The sequence below is a fragment of the Phacochoerus africanus genome, chromosome 8, assembly GCF_016906955.1.
Source record: "Phacochoerus africanus isolate WHEZ1 chromosome 8, ROS_Pafr_v1, whole genome shotgun sequence".
In the NCBI taxonomy this organism is placed as follows: domain Eukaryota; kingdom Metazoa; phylum Chordata; class Mammalia; order Artiodactyla; family Suidae; genus Phacochoerus; species Phacochoerus africanus.
The window spans coordinates 58,935,845-58,962,984 of NC_062551.1; the positions used below are offsets into that span (position 1 = coordinate 58,935,845).

Genomic DNA, 27,140 nt, shown 5'->3' on the forward strand with positions numbered 1-27,140 from the left:
TACATTCATTCCTAGGGTATCTTCGTTCTCAGGTTCTGAGAAGTGTCTTTAGTGGGCGTAGATGGAGTTGTTAAAAGGAATAGAAGCACGTGATTTAAGCTAGAAAAGAATTGAGATGTCTTCTATCGAAGGGTTTCTCAACCGCTACATAATTGTCGTTCGGGGCCAGATAATCTTAACTGTATCTCAGTAGTATTGGTGTGAGACTGTTGCATGCATTTGTTGGCAGGGGGTTGGCAGCATCTCTACCCACTAGATACCAGTAGATACCAGTTGAGACAAGCAAAAATGTCCCCAGGCATTAGCAAATATCCTCTGGGATGCAAAATGGCTTTGAGGCCGAGAATCACTGTAATCTAGCCCAACCCCTGAAGAGATAAAAAAATCGAGCAACAACAATCACATAGATCAATTCAGGGACTGATATGCTGTGTGCTTCACCTGGAAAGTGAAGGTACTCTACCACAACAACTCGCTGAGACAGACTGGTGCAGATGACGAGAAGATACTGCTAGTGGGCTGAACTCAACATCGCCATTGTGCAAGGAAAAACAGGAGTTGAAGTCAGGAGACAGGAAGTGAGGTCAGGAGACAGGAAGTGAGGTCAGAAGACAGGAAGTGAGGTCAGAAGACAGGATGTGGTGTCAGCGGCACATCCCTGCCTCCCTTCCTTCCCCTCCTCAGCCCCCTCCAGACGCATCACATCAAATATAATATTTGAGTAACTGTGCACAGCTCAGCCACCCACATCTTTCTCCCATTCCTGTCCTGTGAACCCCAGAGATCACTCCGCACCACTTTCTCCGTTTGATCTTTTCCTTCATTTTTGGAGATGAAATCCCAGCGTGAATGGGTGAATTATTGCAGCAAGTGACAAGGCAGATTAAAGAACCACCTCATTCTTTCATTTTGTTGTGGGTTTTTTTTAACTTTTTTTATCAAGGTGTGTCTGACAAATGCAAAAGCTATATATAGTTAATGTTTACATCTTGATGAGTTGGAAGCTTATACACTTGTGAAACTATTACCATAAACAATACCATAAACACAACCACCACTTCTAAAGTTTCCTTTCTCTTTGTGATATGAATATTTAACATAAAATCTACCTTATTAACAGACTTTAACTGTATAATACAATATCATTAACTATATGCACTATGCTGTACATATTTCTAGGACTCACTCATCTTGTGTTACTCAAATTATGTGCTCTCTGACCAGCATCTTCCCCATCTGCCCTCCCCCAGCCCCTGGTAACCACCATTCTACCCTCTGTTTCTAGGATTGTGACTGTTTTTGAGATTCCAGATATAACTAGAATCAAGTAATATACAAATAATCCACCTTCTGGTATATACGCTTGAGTACCTCAACTTTTTTTTGTTTGTGTGTTTGTTTGTGCTTTTTAGGGCTGCACCTGCAGCACATGGAAGTTCCCAGGCTAGGGGCCAAATCAGAGCTGCAGCTGCCTATGCCACAGCCACAGCAACGCAGGATCCCAGCCAGGTCTGTGACCTACACCACAGCTCGAGGTAATGCCACATATTTAACCCACTGAGTGAGGCAAGTGATCAAACCCCCTTCCTCATGGATACTAGTCAGGTTTGTTTCCACTGAGCCACAATGGGAACTCCAAGGTTTTAAGACTGGAGTAGGATCCCTCTCCCCCAGCATCAGGTAGTGAAAACTAGAAACACTGTTTTAACCTATTGAAGACATACTATCTCTGCTTTTCTAGAAGATCCCATGGCCAAGCCCAGAATATCATCATGTCCAGTGTCCCTGGGGGAAAGTTCCCCTCCAGGTCAGGGTCTGAGGTTCATACGGAATAGGAATTTGAACCTTAAATATGTACAAGAGCCATACTCATGGAAGAACCAGGCTGGATTTTATCTAAATACTGTGAGTGTCTGCAAAAGAAAGGCTTCAACTTAGCAGGTGGGGACAGCCCTCAACAGGGTGCTGAAGCCTAGCAACCGGGAAGGGAAAGCAGTTCTCATGTACCTCACACCACTCCCTAGGACAAGTGACCCCACACAGAGATGGACGGTATCACAGGGTGGGGTAGTTTTTTTCTTTTTTATTGAGGTATAACACGAAATGAACCATTTTAAAAACAAACAATCCAATGGCATTTAGTATAATCACCTTGGAAACCACCACCTCTATCCAACTCCAAAAGTTTCATCAAAGCAAAGCTTTTTTAAACACACTGATTAAGCAATCGCTTCCTATTCCTTCCTCCCCTCAATCCATGCCAACCACCCGTCTGCTTTCTGGCTCTAAGGATTTACCTACTTTGGCCTTTAGAACAAGCTTAGGCCTTTGGATTTTTTTTCTAATATAAAGGGAAACCACTAACATATTAATTATAATTATTATATTCTAGGGGGAAAGAATAAAATGCCCCAAAACCTGAAAGAACCTGGAGCATCCCAAGAAACAGGAGGAGTGTTTTCAGACTGTAGTTTAAGATAGGGTTAGAGTGAGTGTTAGGTTTGGGGATAACCAGAAAAAAGCACAGGGGGGGAATGGGGTGGGGGGACATGGAAGAGTTTAGTGCAGAGGATAGAACAGGTCACCTGTGAGAGTTGGGAATATGAGCAGTCAATCTGGGACCCACATTAGAGAAGGTTAAAGAAAGAGATAAGTATGATGGTCCAGTTAAGGGGCCACAAGGTCCACCCTCAGCAAGATATCAGTAAGGAGACTGGGGCATCCACTTGATCCTTCAGCCCAAACAAAGAGCGTCCCAGACCAGTGAGTCTGATAGACGCTGACTCAGCCACTCCTTGATGGGGCACCGAGAAGGACCCCCGGGGCCTCCTCCTCCACGGCTGTGGCCTCTGTCCTTTTGCTCTGACACTCCACATACTCTCAGCCCCCTCCCCACTCCCACAACCTATCTCTTAGATACAATCAAGCCTTGGGATTCTAACAGTGGGTACCACTGGGCAGACCCCTGTCCTGACAACTATGACTTCTGTGTCTGGGAAGGGGTGGAAGTGGCCTGTGGACAGCTCTGACCCGGTGCACCAGGGGTTTCTTTCGGCTGTGCCAAGCTTCTGCCAGAAGCCCCACCAGGAGTATTAGAATCACGGCCCCAAGACATATCCGGACCAGATTCCCCTCAGTGTAGGACTGGAGGGCAAGACCTAGAAAAATGAAGGGACAGGAGCAGATGATAAGAGCTCATCTCTAGGACCCACTCCAAGCCACGTACTGGGTTTCCCAGAGTGTATCCCTCAGCTGAAGACCTGTTACCAATCTCCTTCCTCTCCTCTTCACCAAGAGTTAGGACTTGATAAACACAATTTCTTAAATATTACCTCTTCCATATACCCCCTCACAGGCCTCTGATACAACCCTTCCACACATGCAGACACCACACAGTCAACCGGCTGACTGTGGGAGAAAAGACTGTTATAAGGGGTGGGGAGAGAAAAAAAAATCTATCTTTCTCTGACCTCTTAGAAAATCTCAAACTTTCACACTGATCTTTGCCCAGTTCTGAGCTCCACATGCTAATATTCCCCGCCTCCCAAATATCTGACACACCAGAACCCAGGGTCACAGAGCCGTAGTGTCCGTGTTGGGAAAGCAGCCAGCTTTAGGTAAGGACACAGGGGGAAGGAAGTTGGTCCACAGAAGGACACTTTGCTCACCAGGTGGAGGGTCTGACTCCTTTGGAAGGACAGTGACATTCCTGGGAGGTTCTGGGAATCAAAAAGGATAAGTGTGAAGGGATGGAACCATCTCCCCTATCCTCTGTTTCAAACCCCATCATGAGCATATGCACTTGGGAGGCAGAATTCCAGAGTTAATAAGAAGTGCATGAACTACAGAGTCAGGGTGTTCAGACGTGAACCCCAGACCCAGCACTTAGATGGGGGGAGGGGCAGTCTCTTGACATCTATGAGTCAGTTCTCCTACTTGTCCTGAGCGTGGTTGGGAACCCAGAAGGGTTTGAACAGAGGATAGAGAAGGAACCCAACAGGGTCTTATAAAGAACGTGCTGGCTTCCGGAACCTCAAGAAAGCGAGAGCTGTGAGGACCCGGTGTAGATAACTAACCTATCCTAACCTGCCAAGGTTTTCTGTTTTCCAAGGGAAATGGAGACTTTTTCTGGGGAAGGCGAGGGCAAAGAGAACCGCAGCCTGAGGAAAGCATATGTGCATCAGACCAGAGCAATAAGAGGATGCACTGTGTCCAGACAACTAGTACCTACGTGGGGCTGAAGCACAGGCTCTGCGTGGAAGCCGTGGGCGCGAGAGTACACACATGGAAAAATAAATTACGTAAGAACACCCACTGTAAATGACATAAGCAGAACGGCTATGTTTACAGAAAGCTTTTAAAATGAAAAAGAAAAAAAAAAAATGACATACGCGGGTCAGAGCCAGGTCGGAAGAGCGCAGCGCACAACGAGCGACGGTCCCCCCACGAGGGCAGCCTGGGCGCCGCCATCTTGGAAATACCCACACTACCCAGAATGCCCCTCGGGTCCCAGGCTCCGTGCCCAGCTCCCTCCCATCCTCATCCTCAAACCGAGGGCTGTGCCGGGAAGAGACAGGTGGCTTTGAGAAGCGGATTAAAAGCCGACGTGATGGAAGAGACAGCCCAATCCTCACACTCCTTCCTGCTAACCTCTGGGTGTCTGGTTACTTACCAGTGGAGGAGCCTTTGTTCACCAGCAAGTGGTTCCATCTCCCCCCGAATTCTGAGAATTCTAAGCAGGCGGATAGCAAAGAAGTGGATAATGTCAGGTCTGCCCCGGAGTCCCTGCGCTCCATACCCCTTCTGAGGTGTCCGGGCTCCTTGGAACCCATTTCTCTAACACACACTACACAGACACCGAGGAAAGACAAACTCAAATGGCCCCAGACGTGCTGTCTTCCTGCTGCCTCTCAGCAGCTGCGTAAGAAATGGATCCACTCCTCCGCCGAGGGACCCTGGGTTATTTCCACTTTGGGGCTATCGCGGACAATGCTGCTATGAACACTCCCGTACAAGCTTCTGTTTGAATTTACATTTTTAAGTATTCTTGGGTACACATGTAGGGTGGCATTTCTTGATCGTCTGGTAATCCTGTGCTGAGCTTTTTAAGGAACCACCAAACTGTTTTCCACAGCAGCCACATCAGTTCTCGTTCCCACCAGCAATGCATAAGGTTCCAGTTTCTCCAAATCCCCACCACACCACTTGTTGTTGTGCTTTTTTGTATATAGAGCTATAACGATTATAGCTATTTCAGCAGATATGATACATTTCATGGTATGAGACATATCTCAATTCTAAAAATACACAGTGGAGCCACAGGCCTGGGTGAGCTCAAGGGAAAAACAAGCTGACAGCAGCCTCTGAGCTTAAGACTCCTCCTAAGACCATTTTCTTAACCAGGGACTTCCTACTGGTTTAACATCACCGCCAAGGTGTTACGTGAAACCCCCTCAGCTTATAAATATGCAGCTCCTACTGAGAGTGGGGATAGTGTTTGAAGACTTCTTATAGTGCAATCAGCTCAGCAAAGCCTGACTTATGCTCACCCATCAGTGGTAGAATCAGAGCTTGGATTCATTCTCTATTATTTCTCTCCCTGTGAGTTTCAGGAATAAATCTTTCTTTGACTTGAGATTTAAACATGGTGTGATACCACAGATTACTACTCAGCCATAAAAAAGGAGTGGACACACTATGGATAGATTCATCAACTTGGGAAAATTCCAAGGGCATCATAATAAGTGTGTGTGGGGGGAGCACTCTCAAAAGGTCCCACGCCGTATGACTGCATTTGTAAATAACTTCTCAAAATGGCAAAATTAAATTGAGGAAGGACAAATTAGTCCTCTATAGGCATTAAAGATCATGGGAGGGGAGGGGTGTCTACAAAGAGAGAAATACCTTTGTGGAGATTGGATTTTTTTTTTCTCCCTTGGAATAGTATATTGAATGCAATGGAGATTACATGAATCCACATCTATGATAAATTGACCCAGAACTATCCACATATATGGGGCCCATGGCAGATTTCTGCTTTTTCCTACTCTAATTACAGGAGATGTGATCCCTAAAGGTACATGGGATGAGACATACCCGTCCTATCTTTGCAACTTCCTGTGAATCAAGATCTCAAAATAGAAAGTTTTTAAGTTTCAATGAGAAACACAGACAGACACACATGCACCCACACAGGCTGTGTCTCACTGGGCATGGCACCATCTTCCTGCCCTCAACCCCATTCTTGCCAACCTTGGCTCTTTCCAGCACGATGCTTCTTATCAGAGTTTGAGGTCTACCTGAGACACAGGAACTGTTCCAGATGTCACAGCCTAGCACACTATTTCTTAAGGCACAGGCTGTCGTCTGACCCCCCAGAAGCAGCTGAGACACCTTGAAAACGGGAACCACACACAACATAGTACAATGGTTCTCAAAGTGGCATCCCCAGACCACCAGCAGCAGCAGATGCTGGGAACGCATTAGAAACGAAAATTATCACAGCAACATGGATGGACCTAGAAATTACCACGTTAAGTGAAGTCAGGCAATGAGACACCAACATCAAATGCTATCACTGACGTGCGGAATCTAAAAAAAAGGACATAATGAACATCTCTGCAGAACAGATACTAACTCTCAGACTTTGAAAAACGTATGGTTTCCAAAGGAGACAGGTTGGGGGGGTGGGGGGATGCACTGAGGGTTTGGGATGGAAATGCTATGAAATTTGGTTGTGGGGACTGTCGTACACCTATAAATGTAATAAAAGTCATTAAGTAATCAAAAAAAAAAAAAGAAATGAAAACTATCAGACCCCACTGCAGACCTTCTGAATCAGAAACTCTAGGGGTCTAGAAGCTTCTCAATAAGCCCTCCAGGCAATTCTCAAGCTCACAACGGTTTAAGAGCAACTGCCCAGTGGAATCCAAACCTCACACTTGGAGTCTAAGAACCTACAATTGCACAAGTTCTTCAGCTTATTCTCCTACAGGCTAAACACTATAAACCGTCCCCCGAGGCTGGAGAGAAGTTGGAATGTGGGACAGCACAATCATATCCACCGAGGTACTTCTCCACCAGCCTTCTTTGCAGGCAGAAATAAAGGACTTTTAAAAGAAAGCAACTCTGTGAAATAGCAAGTCAATCAAACTGAGAAATTGAGACAAGAGAGGAGAAAGAGAGGGAGGGTTCCCGTCCCTTATACCCCAGACAGTGACGTGAACCATCCAGAACTTACCTTTCACGGTGGAAGGTGGTTCTGGGGGCAACCGGGTGGTGGTCACAGAGGTCCCTGAGAAATCAGGAGAAAAAAAAAAAAAATAGACTTTTGGAGTTCCCTTTGCGGCTCAGCAGTAACGAGCCCAACGGGTACTCGTGAGGACGCAGGTTTGATCCCTGGCTTTGCTTAGTGGGTTAAGGATCCAGCGTTGCTGTGAGCTGTGGTGTTAGGTCGCAGATGCAGCTCCCACGTGGCTGTGGCTGTGGTGTAGGCTGGCAGGCACAGCTCTGATTGGACCCCTGGCCTGGGGACCTCCATATGCTATGGGTGCGGCCCTAAAATGTGTGGGTGTGTGTTTGTATGTGTGTATGTACATATATTATACACGTAATTTATATAATTTTGTGTATATTTATGTGTATATATTTATACATATAATTTATATAACTTTGTGTATATATATTTATGTATGTGAGTATCTATTTAATATATATAATTTATATAATTTTGTGCTTTGTTATGGGTCCTGAGCAAATAACAACGCCTTTCTGCAACCCAGTTTCCTCACCTGGAAAAAACAAAGCTCTTTCATCACTGGATGGTCGGTCACCCGTGTTAAAAAGCGTTTGCGAGCGGGAGCAAGACGGCAAAGGAGCAGTACGGGGCGCTGGGCGCTCCCCTTCTCCCACAAACACGTCCAAAAAAAAAAAAAAACCATCCGCCTGCAGAACAATTTGCACAGAACCGCTCCCGAACGCCGGCAGCCCACCTCGGACCTCCCCAAAGGCCAAAAAACCCTCCACATAACTGGGAAGAACAAAAGGAAAAAGAGGCGTCCAGACACCACAGCCTAGACCCTCAGGCCGGGGCTAGGCGCCAAGACCTGGGCCGGAGGTCAGGTCCAGAGAGAGAGAGAGGACAACGGTCGGCTGTGCGGCGTCAGCCCGAGCAGGCTGGGGAGCGGTCGCCACAGCGGAGAGAGCGCCGGAGGAGGCGGAGGAGGCCCGGGGCGGAAGAGTCAGGCGCCACGCGGCCAAGGCCACGAGGAGGCGGCGGGGCGGGAGCGCCATGGGCACGGCCTCCTCTGCGCAGGCGCAGGCTCTCCGCTCCTCCTGCGCAGGCGCGGGCGGGGGCAGGGGGTTCAAATGGCTGCCACCGTCTCCCCTCGCTCCAGACGTGGGCCAGGCCCGCCCCGCTCAGAGTCCCATGAACAGGCACTACTTGCAGCCCCGTCACCGGAGGGGTCGCCACCATGGAGAGGCCTGCCACCGGGCGCCACCCATTCCCTGACCTCCTGCCATCGCCACTGCCTACAAGAGATCCACCTTAGGGCGAAGGACACACGGAGATTGAAAGTGATGGATGGGAGTTCCCGTCGTGGCGCAGTAGTTAACGAATCCTGGCCTGGGAACCTCCATATGCCGCGGGAGCGGCCCAAAGAAATAGCAAAAAGACAAAAAAAGAAAGAAAGTGAGGGATGGAGTTCCCATTGTGGCGCAGTGGTTAACGAATCCGACTAGGAACCATGAGGTTGCGGGTTCGATCCCTGGCCTTGCTCAGTGGGTTAAGGATCCGGCGTTGCTGTGAGCTGCGGTGTAGGTCGCAGACGCGGCTCGGATCCCGCGTTGCTGTGGCTCTGGTGTAGGCTGGTGGCTACAGCTCCGATTGGACCCCTAGCCTGGGAACCTCCATATGCCACGGGAAGTAGCCCTAGAAAAGGCAAAAAGACAAAAAAAAAGAAAATCAGTAAGGCGACAGAGATCCTAAATGACACAACAGAAGTGAGACTTAATTTATACTTTCAGGACATTACATCCAAAAAACACCAGAATATATATTCTTTTCAAGTGCACAGGAATGACCACATACTGGGGCACAAAACTCTCTTTTGCTGAGGTAATTAAAAAATTTAAGAGTATAGAAATTAGTTCAAACATCTTCTCTGACCGCAATGGCATGACACTAGAAATCAACCACAGGAAAATAAATGAAAAAAAAAAAATCTACATGGAAACTAAACAACATGCCACTAAAAAAACAATGGGTCATCAAGGAAATCAAAAAGGAAATTAAAAAATATCTTGAGATTAATGACAATGAAAACACAACCATACAAAATCTATAGCATGTCAAAAAAAAGCAGTGTGGGTTTTTTTTTTTTTTGTCTTTTTTACTTTTCTAGGGCCACTTCCCTCAGCACATGGAGGTTCCCAGGCTAGGGGTCGAATTGGAGCTGTAGCTGCCGGCCTACACCACAGCCACAGCAACGCGGGATCCAAGCCGCATCTGCAACCTACACCACAGCTCACGGCAACACCGGATCCTTACCCCACTGAGCAAGGCCAGGGATCGAACCCGAAACAAACCCATGGTTCCTAGTTGGACTCGTTAACCACTGCGCCACGACAGGAACTCCAAAAAAAAAAAAAAGCAGTTCTCAGAGGGAAGTTCATAGTGATACAGGACTTCCTCAAAAAAAATAAATATCTCAAATCAACAACCTAACCTACCACCTAAAAGAAGTATAAAAACAGGTATAAACAAAACTTAAGGTCAGCAGAAGGAAGGAAATCATACAGATTAAAGAAGAAATCCATAAAAGAAAGATTTATTGTTTAAAAAATAGGAGTTCCCATCGTGGCGCAGTGGTTAACAAATCCGACTAGGAACCATGAGGTTGCGGGTTCGGTCCCTGCCCTTGCTCAGTGGGTTAACGATCCGGCGTTGCCGTGAGCTGTGGTGTAGGTTGCAGACGCGGCTCGGATCCCGCGTTGCTGTGGCTCTGGCGTAGGCCAGTGGCTACAGCTCCGATTGGACCCCTAGCCTGGGAACCTCCATATGCCGTGGGAGCGGCCCAAAGAAATAGCAAAAAGACAAAAAAAATAAAATAAAAAAATAAAAAATAGAAAAAAAAATCAATAAAACCAAGAGCTGATTCTTTGAAACAAAATCGACAAACCTCTGGCCAGACTCACCAAGAAGAAAAGAGAACCCAAATAAACAAATTAAGAAATGAAAAAGGAGAAGTTTCCACTAATATTGCAGAAATACAAAAAAACCCCACAAGAGAATGACAATTACATGCCAACAAATCTGACAACCTAGAAGAAATGGACAACTTTCTAGAGACACGCAGCCCACCACAACTGAATCAAGAAGAAATAGATCTTTTGAACAAACTGATCACTAGAAATGAAATTGAATATGAATAACAATAAAAAAAACACCCTAAACAAAAATCCAAAACCAGATGGCTTCACAGGTGAATTCTACCAAACATACAAAGAAGAACTTATACCCATCCTTCTTAAACTTTCTCAAAAGATCGAAGAAGTAGGAACACTCCCAAAGACACTCTATGAAGCCACCATCACCCTAATACCAAAAGCAGACAAAGCTACCACAAAAAAGAAAATTACAGGCCAATATCTTTGATGAATACAGATGCAAAAGTTCTCAACCAAATTTTAACCAATTGAATCCAACAACACATAAAAAAGATCATACACCACAACCAAGTGGAATTTATCCCAGGTTCACAAGGATGGTTCGACATATGCAAATCAATCAAGTTAATACACCACATTAACAAAAGTCAAAAAACACATGATCATCTCAATAGATGCAGAAAAGGCATTTGACAAAATCCAACATCCATTTATACTAAAAACTCTTACCCAGAAATAAACCCAGACACCCACAGGTCAATTAATCTTCATCAGAGGAGGCAACAATATAAAATGGGAAAGAGAAAGTCTCTTTGGCAAGTGGTGCTGGGAAACCTGCATGGCTGCATGTAAATCACTGAAACTAGAACACAGCCTCATGCCATGCACAAAAATAAACTCTACAAGGCTTAATGATTTAAACATGACACAACACCAGAAAAGTCCTAGAAGAGAACATAGGCAAAACATTCTGGCGTCAACTGTACAAATGTTTTCTTAGGTCAATCTCCCAAGGCAACGGAAATAAATAAACAGGACCTAATCAAATTTACAAGCTTTTGCACAGCAAAGGAAACCATTTAAAAAACAGACAACATACAGAATGGGAGAAAAAAGCTGCAAGCAATCCAACCAACAAGGGCTTCATCTCCAAATATACAAACAGCTCATGCCACTCAACAGGCATGGAACCCAAACCACAGCAGCACCTGGAGCCGCCTCAGGGACCACACTAGATCCTGAACCTGCAGTGCCACGCGGGAACTCCTTAACCACCTGTTTTGAATGGATTCCCTTAAAAACCTGCTTTGAGGGGGTAAGAGTATAAGGTCATATGAGCTTGCAACTCGTAGATGAAAAAGTGGCTGAAACCTAAAGCAAAGCACAGTGATGACAGATGAGCACACTGTAGTCCAAACTCCAAAGTGGCTAAGAAACAAGATATGTTCTCACCACAAAAAAAGAAAGAAATTGTAATTACATAATGGGATGGATGGATTAGCTCCACTACAGTGGTAATCCTGTTGCAATATATAAATGTATCACGTTCACATGTTACATACCTTACATGTATGCAATGTTATGTGTTAATTATATTTTCCTTTTTTTTTTTTGGTCTTTTTGCCATTTCTTAGGCCACTGCTGCGGCATATGGAGTTTACCAGGCTAGGGGTCAAATCGGAGGTGCAGCTGCTGGCCTATGCCAGAACCACAGCAACGTGGGATCTGAGCCACGTCTGCCACCTACACCACAGCTCACGGCAACGCCTGATCCTTAGCCCTCTGAGCAAGGCCAGGGATCGAACCTGCAACCCCATGGTTCCTAGTCGGATTCATTAACCACTGAGCCACAAGGGGAACTCCTATATTTCCATTTTTTAATTTCAATTTAAAAAATTAGAGGGCAAAATTGGAAGCAGAGAGACCAGTACGGTGGCTGCTGGAGTCATCCAGGTAGAGAGGACGGATGTGGAGAAATTCTCAGAGTATGGGTAAGTTTCAAAGATGCAGCAGGAAGCATGAGATGGGAAAGCAGACCAAGACAGAATAGAAAACACCTCTAAGGAGTTCCCGTTGTGGCTCGGCGAAAACAAATCTGACTAGCATCCATGAGGATTCAGGTTCGATCCCTGGCCTCACTCAGTGGGTTAAGGATCTGGCATTGCCATGAGCTGTGTAGGTCACAGATTCCACTCAGATCTGGAGTTGATGTGGCTGGGGTATAGGCCCACAGCTACAGCTCCAATGGGATTCCTCGCCTGGGAACCTCCTTATGCCACAGGTGCGGCCCTAAAAATTAAAAAAAAAAAAAAAGGAGGAAAATACCTCTAAGGATTAGAGTAGAAAAGGATATGCTTCCCTCTTATTAAATTTTCATTTTATTTTTAAGTGTAGTTACAATCAGGTGACATTAAACGGAACATCTTGAACGTTTACAAAGTGTACAGGTCGGGAGTGTTAAGTGCATTCACATCGTGATGCCACCGACCTCTGGAACTTTCTCATCTTGCAAAACTGAAACTCTGTCCCCATTAAACACGAAGTCCCTTTCTCCCTTCCTCCAGCCCCTGGCACTCACCATTCCGCTGCCTCTATGAATCTGGCCATTTCATGGAATCACACAGGATATTCCTTTTTGTTACCAGCTTGCTTTACGCAGCACAGCATCCTAAAGATTCATCCACGTGGAGCATGTGGCCAGGTCTCCTCCTCTTGAAGGCTGCATGATATTTCATTGTGTGTCTATACCACATTTTCTTTTTTTTTTTTTTGTCTTTTGTCTTTTGTTGTTGTTGTTGCTGCTATTTCTTGGGCCGCTCCCACGGCATATGGAGGTTCCCAGGCTAGGCGTCGAATCGGAGCTGTAGCCACCGGCCTACGCCAGAGCCACAGCAACGCAGGATCCGAGCCGCGTCTGCAACCTACACCACAGCTCACGGCAACGCCGGATCCTTAACCCACTGAGCAAGGGCAGGGACCGAACCCGCAACCTCATGGTTCCTAGTCGGATTCGTTAACCACTGCACCACGACGGGAACTCCTATACCACATTTTCTTAATGAGGTTAGCTGTCTGTCCTCTTTTGAAAAAAGCACACTTTACGAATGGAAAACTGGGAGTTCCCATCGTGGCTCAGCAGAAACGAATCTGACTAGCATCCGTGAGGATACAGTTCCATCCCTGGCCTCACTCACTGGGTTAAGGATCCTGTGTTGCTGTGGCTGTGGTGGAGGCTGGCAGCTGTAGCTCCCATTTGACCCCTAGCCTGGGAACCTCCATATGCCGCAGGGTGCGGCCCTAGAAAAGGCAAAAAGACCAAAAAAAAAGTTTTTAATGAAATAAAATTTTTCCAATACATTAAAAAAAAAGAATGGAAAACTGATACATGCTACACTATGAGTGAATCTCAGAAACAGCATCATTAGTGCAAGAAGTCAGTCACAAAAATGACTGTAGTTCCAGAAAAAAATAAATGTACAGAAATAGAAAGTAGAAATTTGTGGCTGAATGGACGTAACGGAAAACCATCACGAGAGATCTTTTAGGGGAATGGAAATGCGTAAAACTGGATCGTGGCAATGACTGCATAACTCTGTAAACCTACCAAGAAGCACTGAACTGGACATTTAAGATGGGCAAAAGAGGAGTTCCCGTCGTGGCGCAGTGGTTAACGAATCTGACTAGGAACCATGAGGTTGCGGGTTCAGTCCCTGCCCTTGCTCAGTGGGTTAAGGATCCGGCGTTGCCGTGAGCTGTGGTGTAGGTTGCAGACGCGGCTCGGATCCCGCGTTGCTGTGGCTCTGGCGTAGGCCGGTGGCTACAGCTCCGATTCGACCCCTAGCCTGGGAACCTCCATATGCCGCGGGAGCGGCCCAAGAAATGGCAACAACAACAACAAAAAAAAAAAAAAAGAAAAAAAGAAAAAGATGGGCAAAAGAAAGGAAATTAGCAACTGGTGAATCTATGTGTGTGGTATTTTTTCATAGGCATCAGCATCTGCCTTAATCATACATATACCTCTTGATGTAAGGATTGCAAAACTCCATAAACTTACCAAAAAGCATTGAATTGGACACTTAAAATGGGTAAACGTTAATAAAGCTGTTAAAAAAAAAAAAAGATGATTGTTGCTGAATAACTAGATTTTTTTTTTCTTTTGTCCTTTTTTTTTAGGGCCACACTTGCGGCACATGGAGGTTCCCAGGCTAGGGGTCGAATCAGAGCTACAGCTGCCGGCCTACACCACAGCCACAGCAATGCCAGATCTGAGCCACATCTGTGACCTACACCACAGCTCACAGCAACGCCGGATAAACCCACTGAGCAAGGCCCGGGATCCAACCTGCGTCCTCATGGATGCTAGGCAGATTTGTTTCCACTGAGCCACTATGGGAACTTCAAATAACTAGATTTAAACGAAGATAAGTCTGAATCCAAATAAGTTTTCGCATTACTCTGAACTAACATCACTAATCCCCTGATGATTAGAAATATAAGAATATTACCTTTCTAATAGAATCATTAGTCTTCTTCATGTTGGGACATTTAAAATAATCGGGTTGTTTCAAATGCTTGTGAAAAATGCATAATCATAAAACAATGATGAGGAGTTCCCGTCATGGTGCAGTGGTTAATGAATCTGACTAGGAACCATGAGGTTACGGGTTCGGTCCCTGGCCTTGGTCCGTGGGTTAAGGATCCAGTGTTGCCGTGAGCTGTGGTGTAGGTTGCAGACGCGGCTCGGATCCCGCGTTGCTGTGGCTCTGGCGTAGGCCGGTGGCTACAGCTCCGATTCGACCCCTAGCCTGGGAACCTCCATACGCTGCGGGAGTGGCCCTAGAAAAGGCAAAAAGACAAAAAATTTAAAAAAATAAAACAATGACGAGCATAAACATCGATAATGGTTTTTAAATTACATCAGTTGACATAAAGAATTCAGCACCCAGGAATTCCCATTGTGGCTCAGCGGTAATGAACCCAACTAGCATACATATGCCACAGGTGGGGCCCTAAAAAGCAAAAAAAAAAATTTAGCATCCAGATTTTTCATAAAGATATCTTGTACTTAGATTATCAAAAATAAGAAAGACAGTAAGTTCCCTTAATAGCTGGTTAAGGATCTGGTGTTGCCATAGCTTGGCGCAGGTTCGATCCCTGGCCAGGGAACTTCCCTGCACCTCGGGTGTAGCAGAAAAGCAAGAAGAAAAGGAGAGAGGGTGCTTGTGTTACAAGGGGAGTCATCTCAAATCTCCTTCCTATGAGAGCAGATTTCTAGATTAATTTTTGCAAGTTTTTTGTTGGTGTTTGCTTGTGGGGTTTTTTTACCGAGACAAATCATGAGGCATTATTGACGGTATGAAAATTTCTTTTTCTGAGTGTAAAAACTGTAGCAGACTTAACAATGGTGTCCCAGATATGGCAGCATCTTAATCCCCAGAACCTGTGACAATGGGTTTTTTTCCCCGGAGGGTTTTTGTTTGTTTGTTTTGGGGGGGGGGGTTTGCAGCTGCACTTGCAGCATGTGGAGGTTCCCAAGCTAGGGGCTGAATCAAGGCTGCAGCCGCTGGCCTACACCACAACCACGGCAACACCAGATCCAAGCCACATCTGCGACCTACACCACAGCTCACGGCAGTGCCGGATCCTTAACCAACTGAGTGAGGCCAGGGATTGAACCCAAGTCCTCATGGGTAACAGTCCGGTTTGTTTCCGCTGCGCCACAACGGGAACTCCAGCAATGATATCTTATGACAAAAGGGTGTGATTAAGGATCTTGAGAGTGGGGAGATTATCCTGGTTATCCAGGAGGGCCCAACGTCCTCCCAAGTGTCCTTAAAAGTGAGAGAGGCGGAGTTCCCACTATGGGACAGCAGGTTAGGGATCCCGTGTTGCCACAGCTGTGGCATAGGTTGCAGCTGTGGCTGGGATTTGATCCCTGGCCCACAAAGAACTTCCACATCCCGCAGTGCAGCCAAAAAAAAAATAATAATAAGAGCGGAGTTCCCGTTGTAGCTCAGCAGCTTAAGAACCTGACATAGTGCCCAGGAGGATGTCTGTGTGATCCCTGGCCTTGTTCAGTGGGTCAAGGATCCAGCACAGGCTGGCAGCTGCAGCTCCGAGTGGACCCCTAACCTGGGAACTCCCATGTGCCACAGGTGCAACCAAAAAAAGGGTGAAAGAGAGAGGAAGGCAGAAAAGTCAGAGACAGAGGCAAAGATGCTATGATGCTGGCGTTGATGATGAAGGAAGGGACCCTGGCAGCCAGGTGCAAGTGCTGCTAGGAGTCAGAAAAGGCCCTGGGAACAGAGTCTCCCCTCCAGCCTCCAGAGGGAACACAGCCTGGCTGACACCCTGGTTTTCTCCCAGGAGGACCTGTTTCAGATCTCTGACCTGCAGCCGGGTAAGGTAATGTATTTGTGATGCAAGCCGGGGAGCTTGTGGTGTTTCGCCCCAGCAGCAAAACCTCCAGGCCCCCCGTTTTCTCCTCCTTGCCCTTGGAATTCTACCAGGGACTGCGAAGTCTGAGCAAGAACGGTTTGGTCTGCACCCCCCTAACCTGTGACCACGAGCTCCAGGGGGTCGCTGGGGGCCGACCACAGGTAGGGCAATCCGCTGGAAAAGCTGTAGCATCGGTAGGTCCCGCTGTGCGCGGCGGTCACCGTGGTGATGGGAAAATCAGCCCGGTACCACCGCTCGGGGGTCTTGGAGGGCCCGCTGTCCCCCTCCTTGTAGAGAGCAAACTGGTCAAAACCGTACTGGCTCTGACACCGCAGCGTCACGTCCTCGCCCGGGGATACCGCCGTGCTGGGCTGGGCGGAGAGTGAGGGCTTGTTGAAAACTCCTGGGAGAGAAGAGAACGCTGCTGTCAGAGACGGTGACCACCGTGTCCGCCGTGGGGGAAGCGAGGTCCCCACACCTCCTCAAGGGCTGGGGACCTTTGCAGCTGTGTCGGTCCCAGAGAACCCACCCTCCCACCACCTGCTCCCCGAGGGGTTAAGGGAGCCTGGCAAGAGTCACATCACAGTGCCTGCAAGCAAATCCTGGTTTTGTGCAGCTGAGCGGTTAGACAGATCTCCCCCTGTATCTGTGTCTCGGCCTGCTCTACTGTAAAATGGGAATGATCGCTACGCTGGACACCGGAAATTGACACAACACTGTAAACGGAAATTGACACAACACTTCACTTGAATAAAAAAGTTTGTTTGTTTGTTTGTTGTCTTTTTGCCTTTTCTAGGGCCAGCTCCCGTGGCATATGGAAGTTCCCAGGCTAGGGGTCGAATCGGAGCTGTTAGCCACCGGTCTACACCAGAGCTACAGCACCTCGGTATCCAAGCCGCATCTGCAACCTACACCACAGCTCATGGCAACACCGGATCCTTAACCCACTGAGCAAGGCCAGGGATCGAACCTGCAACCTCATGGTTCCCAGTTGGATTCGTTTACCACTGCGCCACGACAGGAACTCCTAAAAAATGTTTAGTTAAAAAAAATTAAAACGGGAGAGTTTCCATTGTGGCTCAGCAGTAAAGAATCTGACCAGTATCCATGAGGACGTGGGTTCGATCCCACTGGCCTCACTCAGTGGGTTAAGGATCCAGCATTGCCGTGAGCTGTGGTGTAGGTTGCAGACAAGGCTCGGATCTGGCGTTGCTGTAGCTGTTGGCATAGGCCAGGCAGCTACAGCTCTGATTCAACCCCTAGCCTGGGAACCTCTGTATGCAGCAGGCGACATCCTAAAAAGTAAATAAATAAATAAATAAATAAATAAATAAAATTTTTGCCTGAGGCACTATGTATTAATAAGCATTTAATAGAATACGTAATGCGTAACGACCACCCAAAATATGATGGTGGTGACAAAATAGCTTAAGCTTATACTGTAAACTTATTGGAAACTTGTATTAAAGTCCAGATGCCACAGGGACCGGCTACCTAGCACCAGGGAACTCTGCCCAATATTCTGTGATCATCTATGGGGGGAAAGACTCTGAAAGAGAATGGATGTGTCTATACGTATAACTGAATCACTCTGTTGCACAGAAGAAACTACCAATCTTGAAAATCAACTATACTTCAATAAAACTTTAAAAAATGGAAAAAAAAGAAGTACCAGATTCCAGGTGCTGTTCCAGCCCATGACATATATCCATTCACTGAGTCCTCACAAAGACCTAAGAGTGTCCCTACTTTGTACGTAAAACTAAGATGCAATGGAAAAAAAATAAAAAGCATTGTAAAATAAACATCTCAAAAAAAAAACAAAAACAAAAACCTAAGATGCACATTGCTCAATCGCTTGGTCCAAGATCACAAGACAGGAAGTGGCAGAGCTGAAATGTGCAATCACAGAGGTGGGCTCCAGGCTGTCCAACTGTGAGCCTACCCTGCCATGTAATTTGATATTTTTATCATCCTAGAGCATGGCCGACCACGCCTGGAATCCCTTACTCACAGCAGCAAAAGGTGCCTGATAATTCATTCAATATTGGTGTTTGCTCTGAGCAACTATTTTGTGTTCGTGTCTGTTTTCTAAGAAGGAAGCCCACTGGGAAGAAAGACTAGCCAGAGGCAAATAAATAAGTAAATAGGTGGCAAACGATGAGTGCCGTTTTAAATCGGGGTGGATTTTAAATAGGATGGGGAGGGAGATACTTAATGAGACAATAGCCTTGAGTCAGTCCCCAAAAACCACTGGTGCCAGGACCTCAGGGCCTGGAATGAGGGTAAAATGAGCTAGGCACTCTCCTGGGAGGCAGACACACGTACAGGGAATAGAATATCCAGGCTTTAAACAAAGACAGAATCCAGCTGTGCCCCGGGGAGCCATGGCGAGGTCTAAAACACGAACCAACCCTGCCATGTAGGTCATTTGATGTCACTATCCTCGCAATCCGACCCTGCCATGTAGGTCATTTGATGTCACTATCCTCGCAATCCACACCTGGCACTCGGTAGTCACAGCGTCTGAGGAGCTCCTCTTGGGGCTCGGCGGGTTAGGACCAGACTAGTATCCATGAGGACGCAGGCTCAATCCCCGGCCCCGCTCAGTGGGTAAGGATCCTGCGTTGCTATGAGCTGTGGTGTAGGTTGCAGACAAGGCTCTGATCTGGCATTGCTGTGGCTGTGGTGTAGGCCAGCAGCTACAGCTCTGATTCGACCCCTAGCCTGGGAAGCTCCATATGCCACAGGTGCTGCCCTAAAAAGATTTTTTTACTGTAAGTTACTAAAACTTACAGTATTTTAAATTTATACAAAAAACAAACAAACCACCCAGAATTTATTATCACGGAAGCAAAAACTCATCAATGTTTTAAAATCTATTTTGGAAAAAAATTTCGTAATGCGTTAGCGGAGTTAGGTGACTCAGAGGGTTAAAGATCCCACGTTGTCACTACTGTGGTTCAGGTCGCTGCTGTGGCGATGGGTTCGATCCTTGGCTGGGGACCGTCCATGTGCCACAGGTGCAGCCAAAAAAAAAAAAAAAAGGTAAAATGCTTTAGAAATAAAAGGATAAGCTGAGAACATTTTATTCCATGAAAAAATAGAACATGGATAGAGGGGTACACATTTTTTCCTTGCATCAGCCTCGGATATGGCTAGGATGGTACTGTCACTGAGCAGGGCTGGGGGCAGGGGGGAGGGGAGTCCTGGGCACAAAAGCCTTTCCATGTCCCCCATTTCTAGCTTTTAGGAAACTGGCCTCATTCAGCCTCCCTGGCCTTCCCTGGGTTCTGAGCGACAGGTTCAGACAGTTGATGATTGGGGAAGGGAGGGGACACAAACGCCCTGGAGGCACAGTCAAGGAAGAATGGTACCACCCTGGGACAGGGTCCTGGTTCTCGCCCAAGGGATGCACAGAACAACGTAGGCATCTTATGCACCTAGGAGAAGAGTTACATTCCTTATGCTTCTTTGAGAAATGAATACTTTAAAAGTGTAAAGCTTGCAGCCCTTCCTTGTGCTTCTCCCTGGCTTAACTGCTTCACCTGTGAGCTACAGACTCGGCACCCTGAGCTCAATTGCCTGTGGGTTAAAGATTATTAGTACCTGATGTTTTTCAGGAACTTTCCTAGTTTGTTCTAATTTCTGATCAAGACCCCCCCCTTCACAGGTACTGTTATTCTAGACAAGATCCCAGAAGACCACCACGCTGAGATCCCGAGGCCAGCTTCGATGACTAGGCTTCCCCTAAAGAAAGAAGCAGGCATGTCTGCCCCAATTCCGATTCCTATGCAAAAACCTGTCTTATCTGCTTTTTACTACAAAACTCCCTGCCCTTCTTCCAGTGGAGGACACCGTCTTTAAGGCATTTGCCTGCCGCCGCCTCCTCTGCCTGGCAAAGCAATATTTTTTTTTTCCTCCTTCACCCAAAATTCTGTCGCAGCGTTTCTATGGGGCACCGGTGGACAGAGGCAATGGGACTGATCTTCCTTAAAACTGTGATATCCTCTACGTCTTTCATGTTTTTGCATTGATTTGGGCTTTTTTTCCCCAAGGTATATCATTAACATTATTTATGGAGATTCCTGAAGTTTTTGGCGCTTCTCCTTAATTTAGCATTCAAGACCAAGGCCTCACTTGCCACACCCTCATCCCAGGCCCCCGGGGGGGCTTTATTATTATTATTATTATTATTTGTCTTTTTGCCTTTTCTAGGGCTGCTCCCCTGGCATATGGAGTTCCCAGGCTAGGGGTCCAATCGGAACTGCAGCCACCGGTCTACACCAGAGCCACAGCAACGCGGGATCCGAGCCGCATCTGCGACCTACACCACAGCTCACAGCAACGCTGGATCCTTAACCCACTGAGCAAGGCCAGGGATCAAACCTGCAGCCTCATGGTTCCTAGTCGGATTCGTTAACCACTGCGCCACGACGGGAATTCCGGGGGAGGGGGGGGGGGGCTTTCGATTTCCAGCCCTCATCACCCCCTCCCCTGCCGCCCACTTGGAGCCTGTGGCTACACGTCCAGCCACACCCTCCCCAACCCCCTGTTACCGGTAGCGACCAGCTCCAGCGTGTTGCTGGCTGGAGACCAGAGGGTCCCGTTCTGGTAGGAGCAGCGGTAGCGGCCGGCGAATCTTTGTTCCATGACCGGGATGGAGAGGACCGCCTGGTCAAAGTACTTTCCGGACCGCAGTTCCTCCAGGCGGTACAAGTCCACGTCCGGTGGCCCCTGGCAGCGGACCGTCACCGACTTGCCCAGGGGCACCAGGGAGCTGGGCAGGGCCTGGAGGGAGGGCTTGGGCAGGGCGCCTGGAAGGGAAGCGGAGCCTCCTAGAGGGCAGCGGCCAAAGGGCGCCCCCACCTGGGCGCTCCGGCTCCCTCCCGCTGGCTGAACCCACAAGAGGGATCTGGACTCACCTGTCTGAGCGTGTGTCACCTGCCCCAGACACAGCCCTGAGGAGAGAAGGAAAGAGTCCGTTACCAGGGCCGGGCGGGGGGAGCCCACGCTTCCTGCGCGCTGGGCCGCGCTGTAGGAAACCTGCCCGCATTCGCTTTCTTTGGTCGCTTGGCCCGCCTCGCCCCCGGCATAGCCGAAGTGAATGACACCACCCATAAAAGGCCACGATCATTATGCGTCCACGTATCTGAAATGTTCAGAAGAGATAAATCCAGCCAAAGACCTGGATGAGTTGGCTGATGGGGGCTGCGCAGAGCGGCGAATGAAGCGTGATTGCAGGGAGCTCGGGATTTCCTTTTGGAGTAGTTAGAAAGTCTGGGAACTGGTCAGGGGTGGTGTTTGCACAGCACCGTGAGTGGATTGAATGTCATTAACGGTCAATTTTAGGTTTGCTTTTTTTTTTTTTTTTTTTTTGCTTTTTAGAGCAGCACATGGAGGTTCCCAGGCTAGGAGTCCAATCGGAGCTGTAGCCGCCAGCCTGCACCACAACCACAGCAATGTAATTTAACATTTTTTTAATGTATCCGTGCAAGCTTTAAAGTTTATAAAATACAGAATTTCCTCTTCTAGAAAATATTAAAAATAAAATAACCTGGGTTTCTAGGCTTAAAAGGAAAAAAAAAAAAAAGGCGGACAGTGTCGATTTGATACATTTGTAAGTTACCATGTTATGGCGGCTGCCAGCAGCCCAAGGCCGGAGTGTATCAGCTCCAGCGGCTCTGTGGCCCCAGTGTACCAGCTCCAGAAGCTCTTTCACCCGGCGAGAAACCAAGCGAGCACTCGGAGAGTTGGAGAACTCAGGTTTACTACGCCGGCGGGCTCGGAGGAGATCGCTCTCCGAAGTCTGAGTGCCGAAGAGGGGTTTCACAAGGTTTTTATGGGCTAGTTCTTCCGATCCATGCTTGGCGGATGGGAGTGAGAACTGGCGAAGTAATTGACGTAGGAGTGAGTTTTACAGAAGCAAATGTGTAGAGGAGGGGTGGTTAGAGGTAGTTGATTGGTTAGGGGCAGTTTGGCTGGATTTTGCTTAGTCATCATGGCTGGGGCGTCTCCTTTTAGTCTCCTTTTAACCTTTTTGTCGGGTCATTTTCCCTTACAACCAGACGGTGACCACGGGTAGTCCTAGCTAACAGCTCCATCCCCATGAGTCGTTGCCATTTCTTTTCAGGGAGGGAGAAAATTTAAGAGGTGGTCCCATAGCAACTTTCCAGGATAGATGACAGTACTATTAGCTATAATCCCCATGCTGTATATTAGATCCAGATGGCGTCTCCTGCATTATATCTTGAGACCTCAGGCATTCCCATCATGGCTCAGTGGTTAACAAACCCAACTAGCATCCACGAGGACACAGGTTCGATCCCTGGCCTCATTCAGTGGGTTAAGGATCTGGCATTGCCGTGAGCTGTGGTGTAGCTCACAGATGTGGCTTGGATCCCGTGTTGCTGTGGCTGTGGTGTAGACCACCAGCTACAGCTTTGATTCCACCCCTAGCCTGGGAACCTCCATATGCTTCGGGTTCAGCCCTAAAAAAATGAAAACAAAACAAAACAAAAAGGACCTCAAGTTGTGTGAATCCTGGATTTCTCCCTGTTCTATGCCTTTGGGTGACATCATTGTTTTATAATCACATTATTAAGACTGTGCAAATATTATCCACACCTGAGCCTTACAACCTCCCTATGTATTTTTTCGTATTTGTTTTCCCTAAGATCAGTCACGGTATGTTCTATTTCCCTCTGCACAGTGTTCCTGGAATCCGTATCTCGTTCTTTCCACAATAGTCGATCGACTCTCCATGTAATTTTACACGCCTATCAAACCGTACGATCTATAAGTTCCACTGTTTTCCTGGGAGGTGCCCTCTCCCCGTTTTCCCGTCTATCGGAAAGAATTCTTCTCTAGGTTCAACAACTGCCCTTTTTCTCTCAAACAAAGACTCTTTTTTTTTTTCCACCTTTTGGCTGAGTTAGCAGCATTGTCTGTTCTAGTCTCACCAGGGTTGGCAGAGGTAGCAAATAAAAACATAGAACTCCCTGGTAAGCTTGACTATCAGATAAACCACAAACCACAGGTCATATTTTTTTGATGTGGTAACTCCCGTGAGGTCTGTGGTCCTGCAGCTGGTAGGAGCTCGAGTCAAACCCCCAGCCGTACATTTTCATGTAAGGAAGGAGGGTTTGCGGCAAAAATGCCTCAGTTTGTGTTCGAGCCACAACGGTGTGACTTTACACAAGTTACTTAACCCCTCTGGGCCTTGGTGTTCCCGCCTATAAAATGGAAATAACAGGTAGCCCTACTTCATCAGGCTGTTATGGGAATTAAATGAGTAAATATTTAAAAACATGCAATAATACAGAGCCCAATAATAAGTGCTTCCGGGTGTGTTTAAAGGATGAATAAATGCAAGAGGGAATGAATGAATGAGAGCCAGTTTGTGTTTGTAATATGCACTCTTATCCCCCAAAACACAACTGCTTCCTTCCTGCTCAGCCCCTGGGAGGCCTCTCTCTTTTTAGCGATAAAGTTCTTTGGAAGAAATAAGGAAACAATGCCCTCACGTGCCCAGCACAAAGCGTAAGAAGGAGGTGGCAGTAAAAAGGCATCTGAGCCCACCACCCGTCCTGGCAGAGGAGACTCTCATGCCCCGACCCCCCCCCACCCCCCCACCCCACCCCCCCGTGTATGCGGTGGTTAATTGACAAAAAGCGTATTTAAGGTGATTTGTGAAGTAATTACTGCACTCAAGCCAATTAGCACATCTGTCACCTTGTATAATTATCTCTGGGGTTTTCGAGGTGAGAAACTTAAGTTTTACCCTCTGAGAAAATTTCCAGGATATTCTGCAGAGCTGTTAACTGCACTCATTATGCTCCTAGATTTTCAGAACTTACTTATTTCACAACTGGAAGCTATACCCTCTGACCAACATCTACTTCCCCATTCCGCCGGCATGGTCCCCAGCCCCCAGTTCCCAGTCCCCCACCCCCAGCCCCCATTCCCCCCAGCCCCCCAGCCTCAGTCCCCCGCCCCCAGTCCCCCCAGCCCCCAGGTCCCCGCCCCCAGTCCCCCACCCCTAACCCCCATTCCCTCCCACCCTCAACCCCCAGCCCCCAGCCCCCATTCCCCCCCAGCCCCAGCCCCCAGTCCCCCACCCCCAGCCCCTGGCAACCTCCCGTCTACTCTCTGTTTTTGTGGGTCGACTTTTTAAGGTTCCATGTACAAGTATATTCTCCGTCTCATTTCACTTAGCATAATCCCCTCATGGTCCCTCAGGGGTCATCCACGTGGTTGCAAATGGAAGGATTATTTGCGCCCGTGCCCTAAGGCATCCTGAGCTACGTGTATAATCTAGTCCTGCTATCACTAAATCCACTTTAAAAAAAATTTTTTATTGTCTTTTCAGGGCTGCACCCACAGCATATGGAAGTTCCCAGACTAGGAGTCAAATCGGAGCTGTAGCCACCGGCCTACGCCACAGCCACAGCCACAGCCACAGCCACAGCCAGATCTGAGGCACGTCTGCAGCAACATCACAGCTCAGGGCAACACCGTCCTCAGGGGTGTGAGATTCATTTCCACTGAGCCATGACGGGAACGCCTTCAAAATGTTTTTAAGTTTTATGTTTAAAGTTAACTTTTAATATAAACATTTCAAAATTTGAAACAACAATGATTTTGTTTTTCGAGCTTGCTCGTTAATACGTTAATACATTTCATCAGGAACTTGGGATATTCTCACCTTCAACTGGGTAAATACTGAAATAGGTGACACTTGGTTTAGTGACCCCCTGGCCATTACATTCCTAAGTCTCCTTACAATCACGCTTCAGAAACAATCCAAATTAGTTGTAAAAAATTGTTAAGGTTGTGAAAACCGAGGCAGTGGAGGCAGCTGCCGCCAGTCCTGGAGGACCTGCACTCTTCCTCGACCCAGACGCGAATAGCCTGGAAGAACCCAGACAAACACCACCTCCTGGGCCCCAGTGACCCCACCCAGCAAATAAATGACACTTGGAGGTCGCCCCTCGCCCGGAAATGCACCGCTGCGTTCATGGCATCACTGATGCCATTTTTTTAACTCTTCGTCTCACAGCCTGTCCCTCAGCCTTTCCCAGATGGACTCACCAAGACAGAAGAGGGCAGACAGGGATGCAGACATGGTTCCTTGGCCTGTCCTGAGCTCGGGAGCCCAGGAAGGAAGCCTTGGGTGGGGGCTGGCGAAGAGACAGGATGTGATGAGGATGCAGAGGGCTCTCCCCTCCCCCATCAGCCTGGCTTTTCCTAATGGAGACCCATCAGGCTGGAGCCCGCCCCTCCGTGGAATGACTTGCACGCAAGTTCCAAGGAGCCTCACTTATCTCCTGTCCCCAGCCCAGTGGCCCTGCACGTCTGCCTAACGAGGCACTGTTTGCGTCCTGATACGCGCATAGGCTCACACGCCTAATTTATCCCCCCATCCCCACTCTCCCCTTTGGTAACCCCAAATTTGTTTGCTCTGTCTGTGGGTCTATTTCAACTTTTTTTTTTGTCTTTATAGGGCTGCACCCACAGCACATGGAGGTTGCTTGGCTAGGCTGCCAGCCTACACCAGAGCCACAGCAATGCCAGATCTGAGCTGCATCTGCGACCTACACCACAGCACACAGCAACACTGGATCCTTCACCCACGGAGCAAGGCCAGGAATCGGACCTGCAACCTCAAGGTTCCTAGTCAGATTCGTTTCTGCTGCGCCACGATGGGAACTGCTTTATTTCTGTTTTGTAAATAAGTTCAATTGGACCAGGCGATTCTATGCTGGAGGAGGTGGGGAGGGCTGTCCTGTGCGTTGCAGGCTTAGCTGCAGCTCTGGTCTCCATCCACTAGGTGTCACTAGCACCACACCCCCTCCAGGTGTGACAACTAAAAAAACAAATACATCTCCAGACGGTGCCAGGTGTCCCTGGGGGCTCCAATCACCCCAAGAACATTGGAGTCACATCGTCCAGGCACTTAGAGGACAAGATAGACTTGGGCGAGCAAATATTCTCTTTATAACGCTACTCCTTTCTCAAGCATTTCCTCATTTGATCTTCACAGAAGCCTATGAACTCGGTGCCGCTTTAGTCCCATTCTACTGAGAAAACGCAAGCTTGAAAGACAAATAATCGATGATGTCACTTGATATGGAATCTAATTTAAAATGATACCGAAGAAAAAAATTTTTGTCTTTTTAGGGCTGCACCCGCGGCATATGGAGCTCCCCAGAGACTAGGGTTCGCATCAGAGCTGTAGCCATTGGTCTACACCACAGCCACAGCCACAGCCACACGGGATCCGAGAGGCACCTGCGACCTACACCACAGCTCACGGCAATGCCGGATCCTTAACCCACGAGCGAGGCCAGGGATCGAACCTTCGTCCTCACAGTTGCTAGTCAGATTCATCTCCACTGAGCCACAACGGGAACTCCCAGAAGAACGGATTTAAAAAACAGAAACGAACTCATAGATTTCAAAACCAATATTAGGGTTACCATAGGTGAAACCCCTGGGGAGGAGGGAAGAATTGAGAGGGTGGAGACAAC

General features: G+C 47.7%; 1 protein-coding gene across 2 annotated transcripts; it reads right to left on the reverse strand.

Annotated features, from left to right (window-relative positions):
- Positions 1-1,597: 1,597 nt before the first annotated feature.
- On the reverse strand, positions 1,598-25,947 carry GP6 (glycoprotein VI platelet). Of its 2 annotated transcripts, XM_047792601.1 has the most exons (8): positions 25,702-25,947; positions 21,534-21,569; positions 21,168-21,425; positions 16,727-17,011; positions 7,241-7,294; positions 4,673-4,732; positions 3,669-3,719; positions 1,598-3,158 (listed from the first exon to the last, which is right to left on the reverse strand). In XM_047792601.1, the coding sequence occupies exons 1-8, from the start codon at positions 25,841-25,843 to the stop codon at positions 2,938-2,940; spliced, it is 1,107 nt and encodes a 368-aa protein (XP_047648557.1). In that variant the 5' UTR covers positions 25,844-25,947; the 3' UTR covers positions 1,598-2,937. The 2 variants fall into 2 exon arrangements, with proteins under 2 accessions (XP_047648557.1, XP_047648559.1); XM_047792603.1 differs by lacking the exon at positions 4,673-4,732 and having other exon boundaries at positions 25,702-25,946.
- Positions 25,948-27,140: the final 1,193 nt, after the last annotated feature.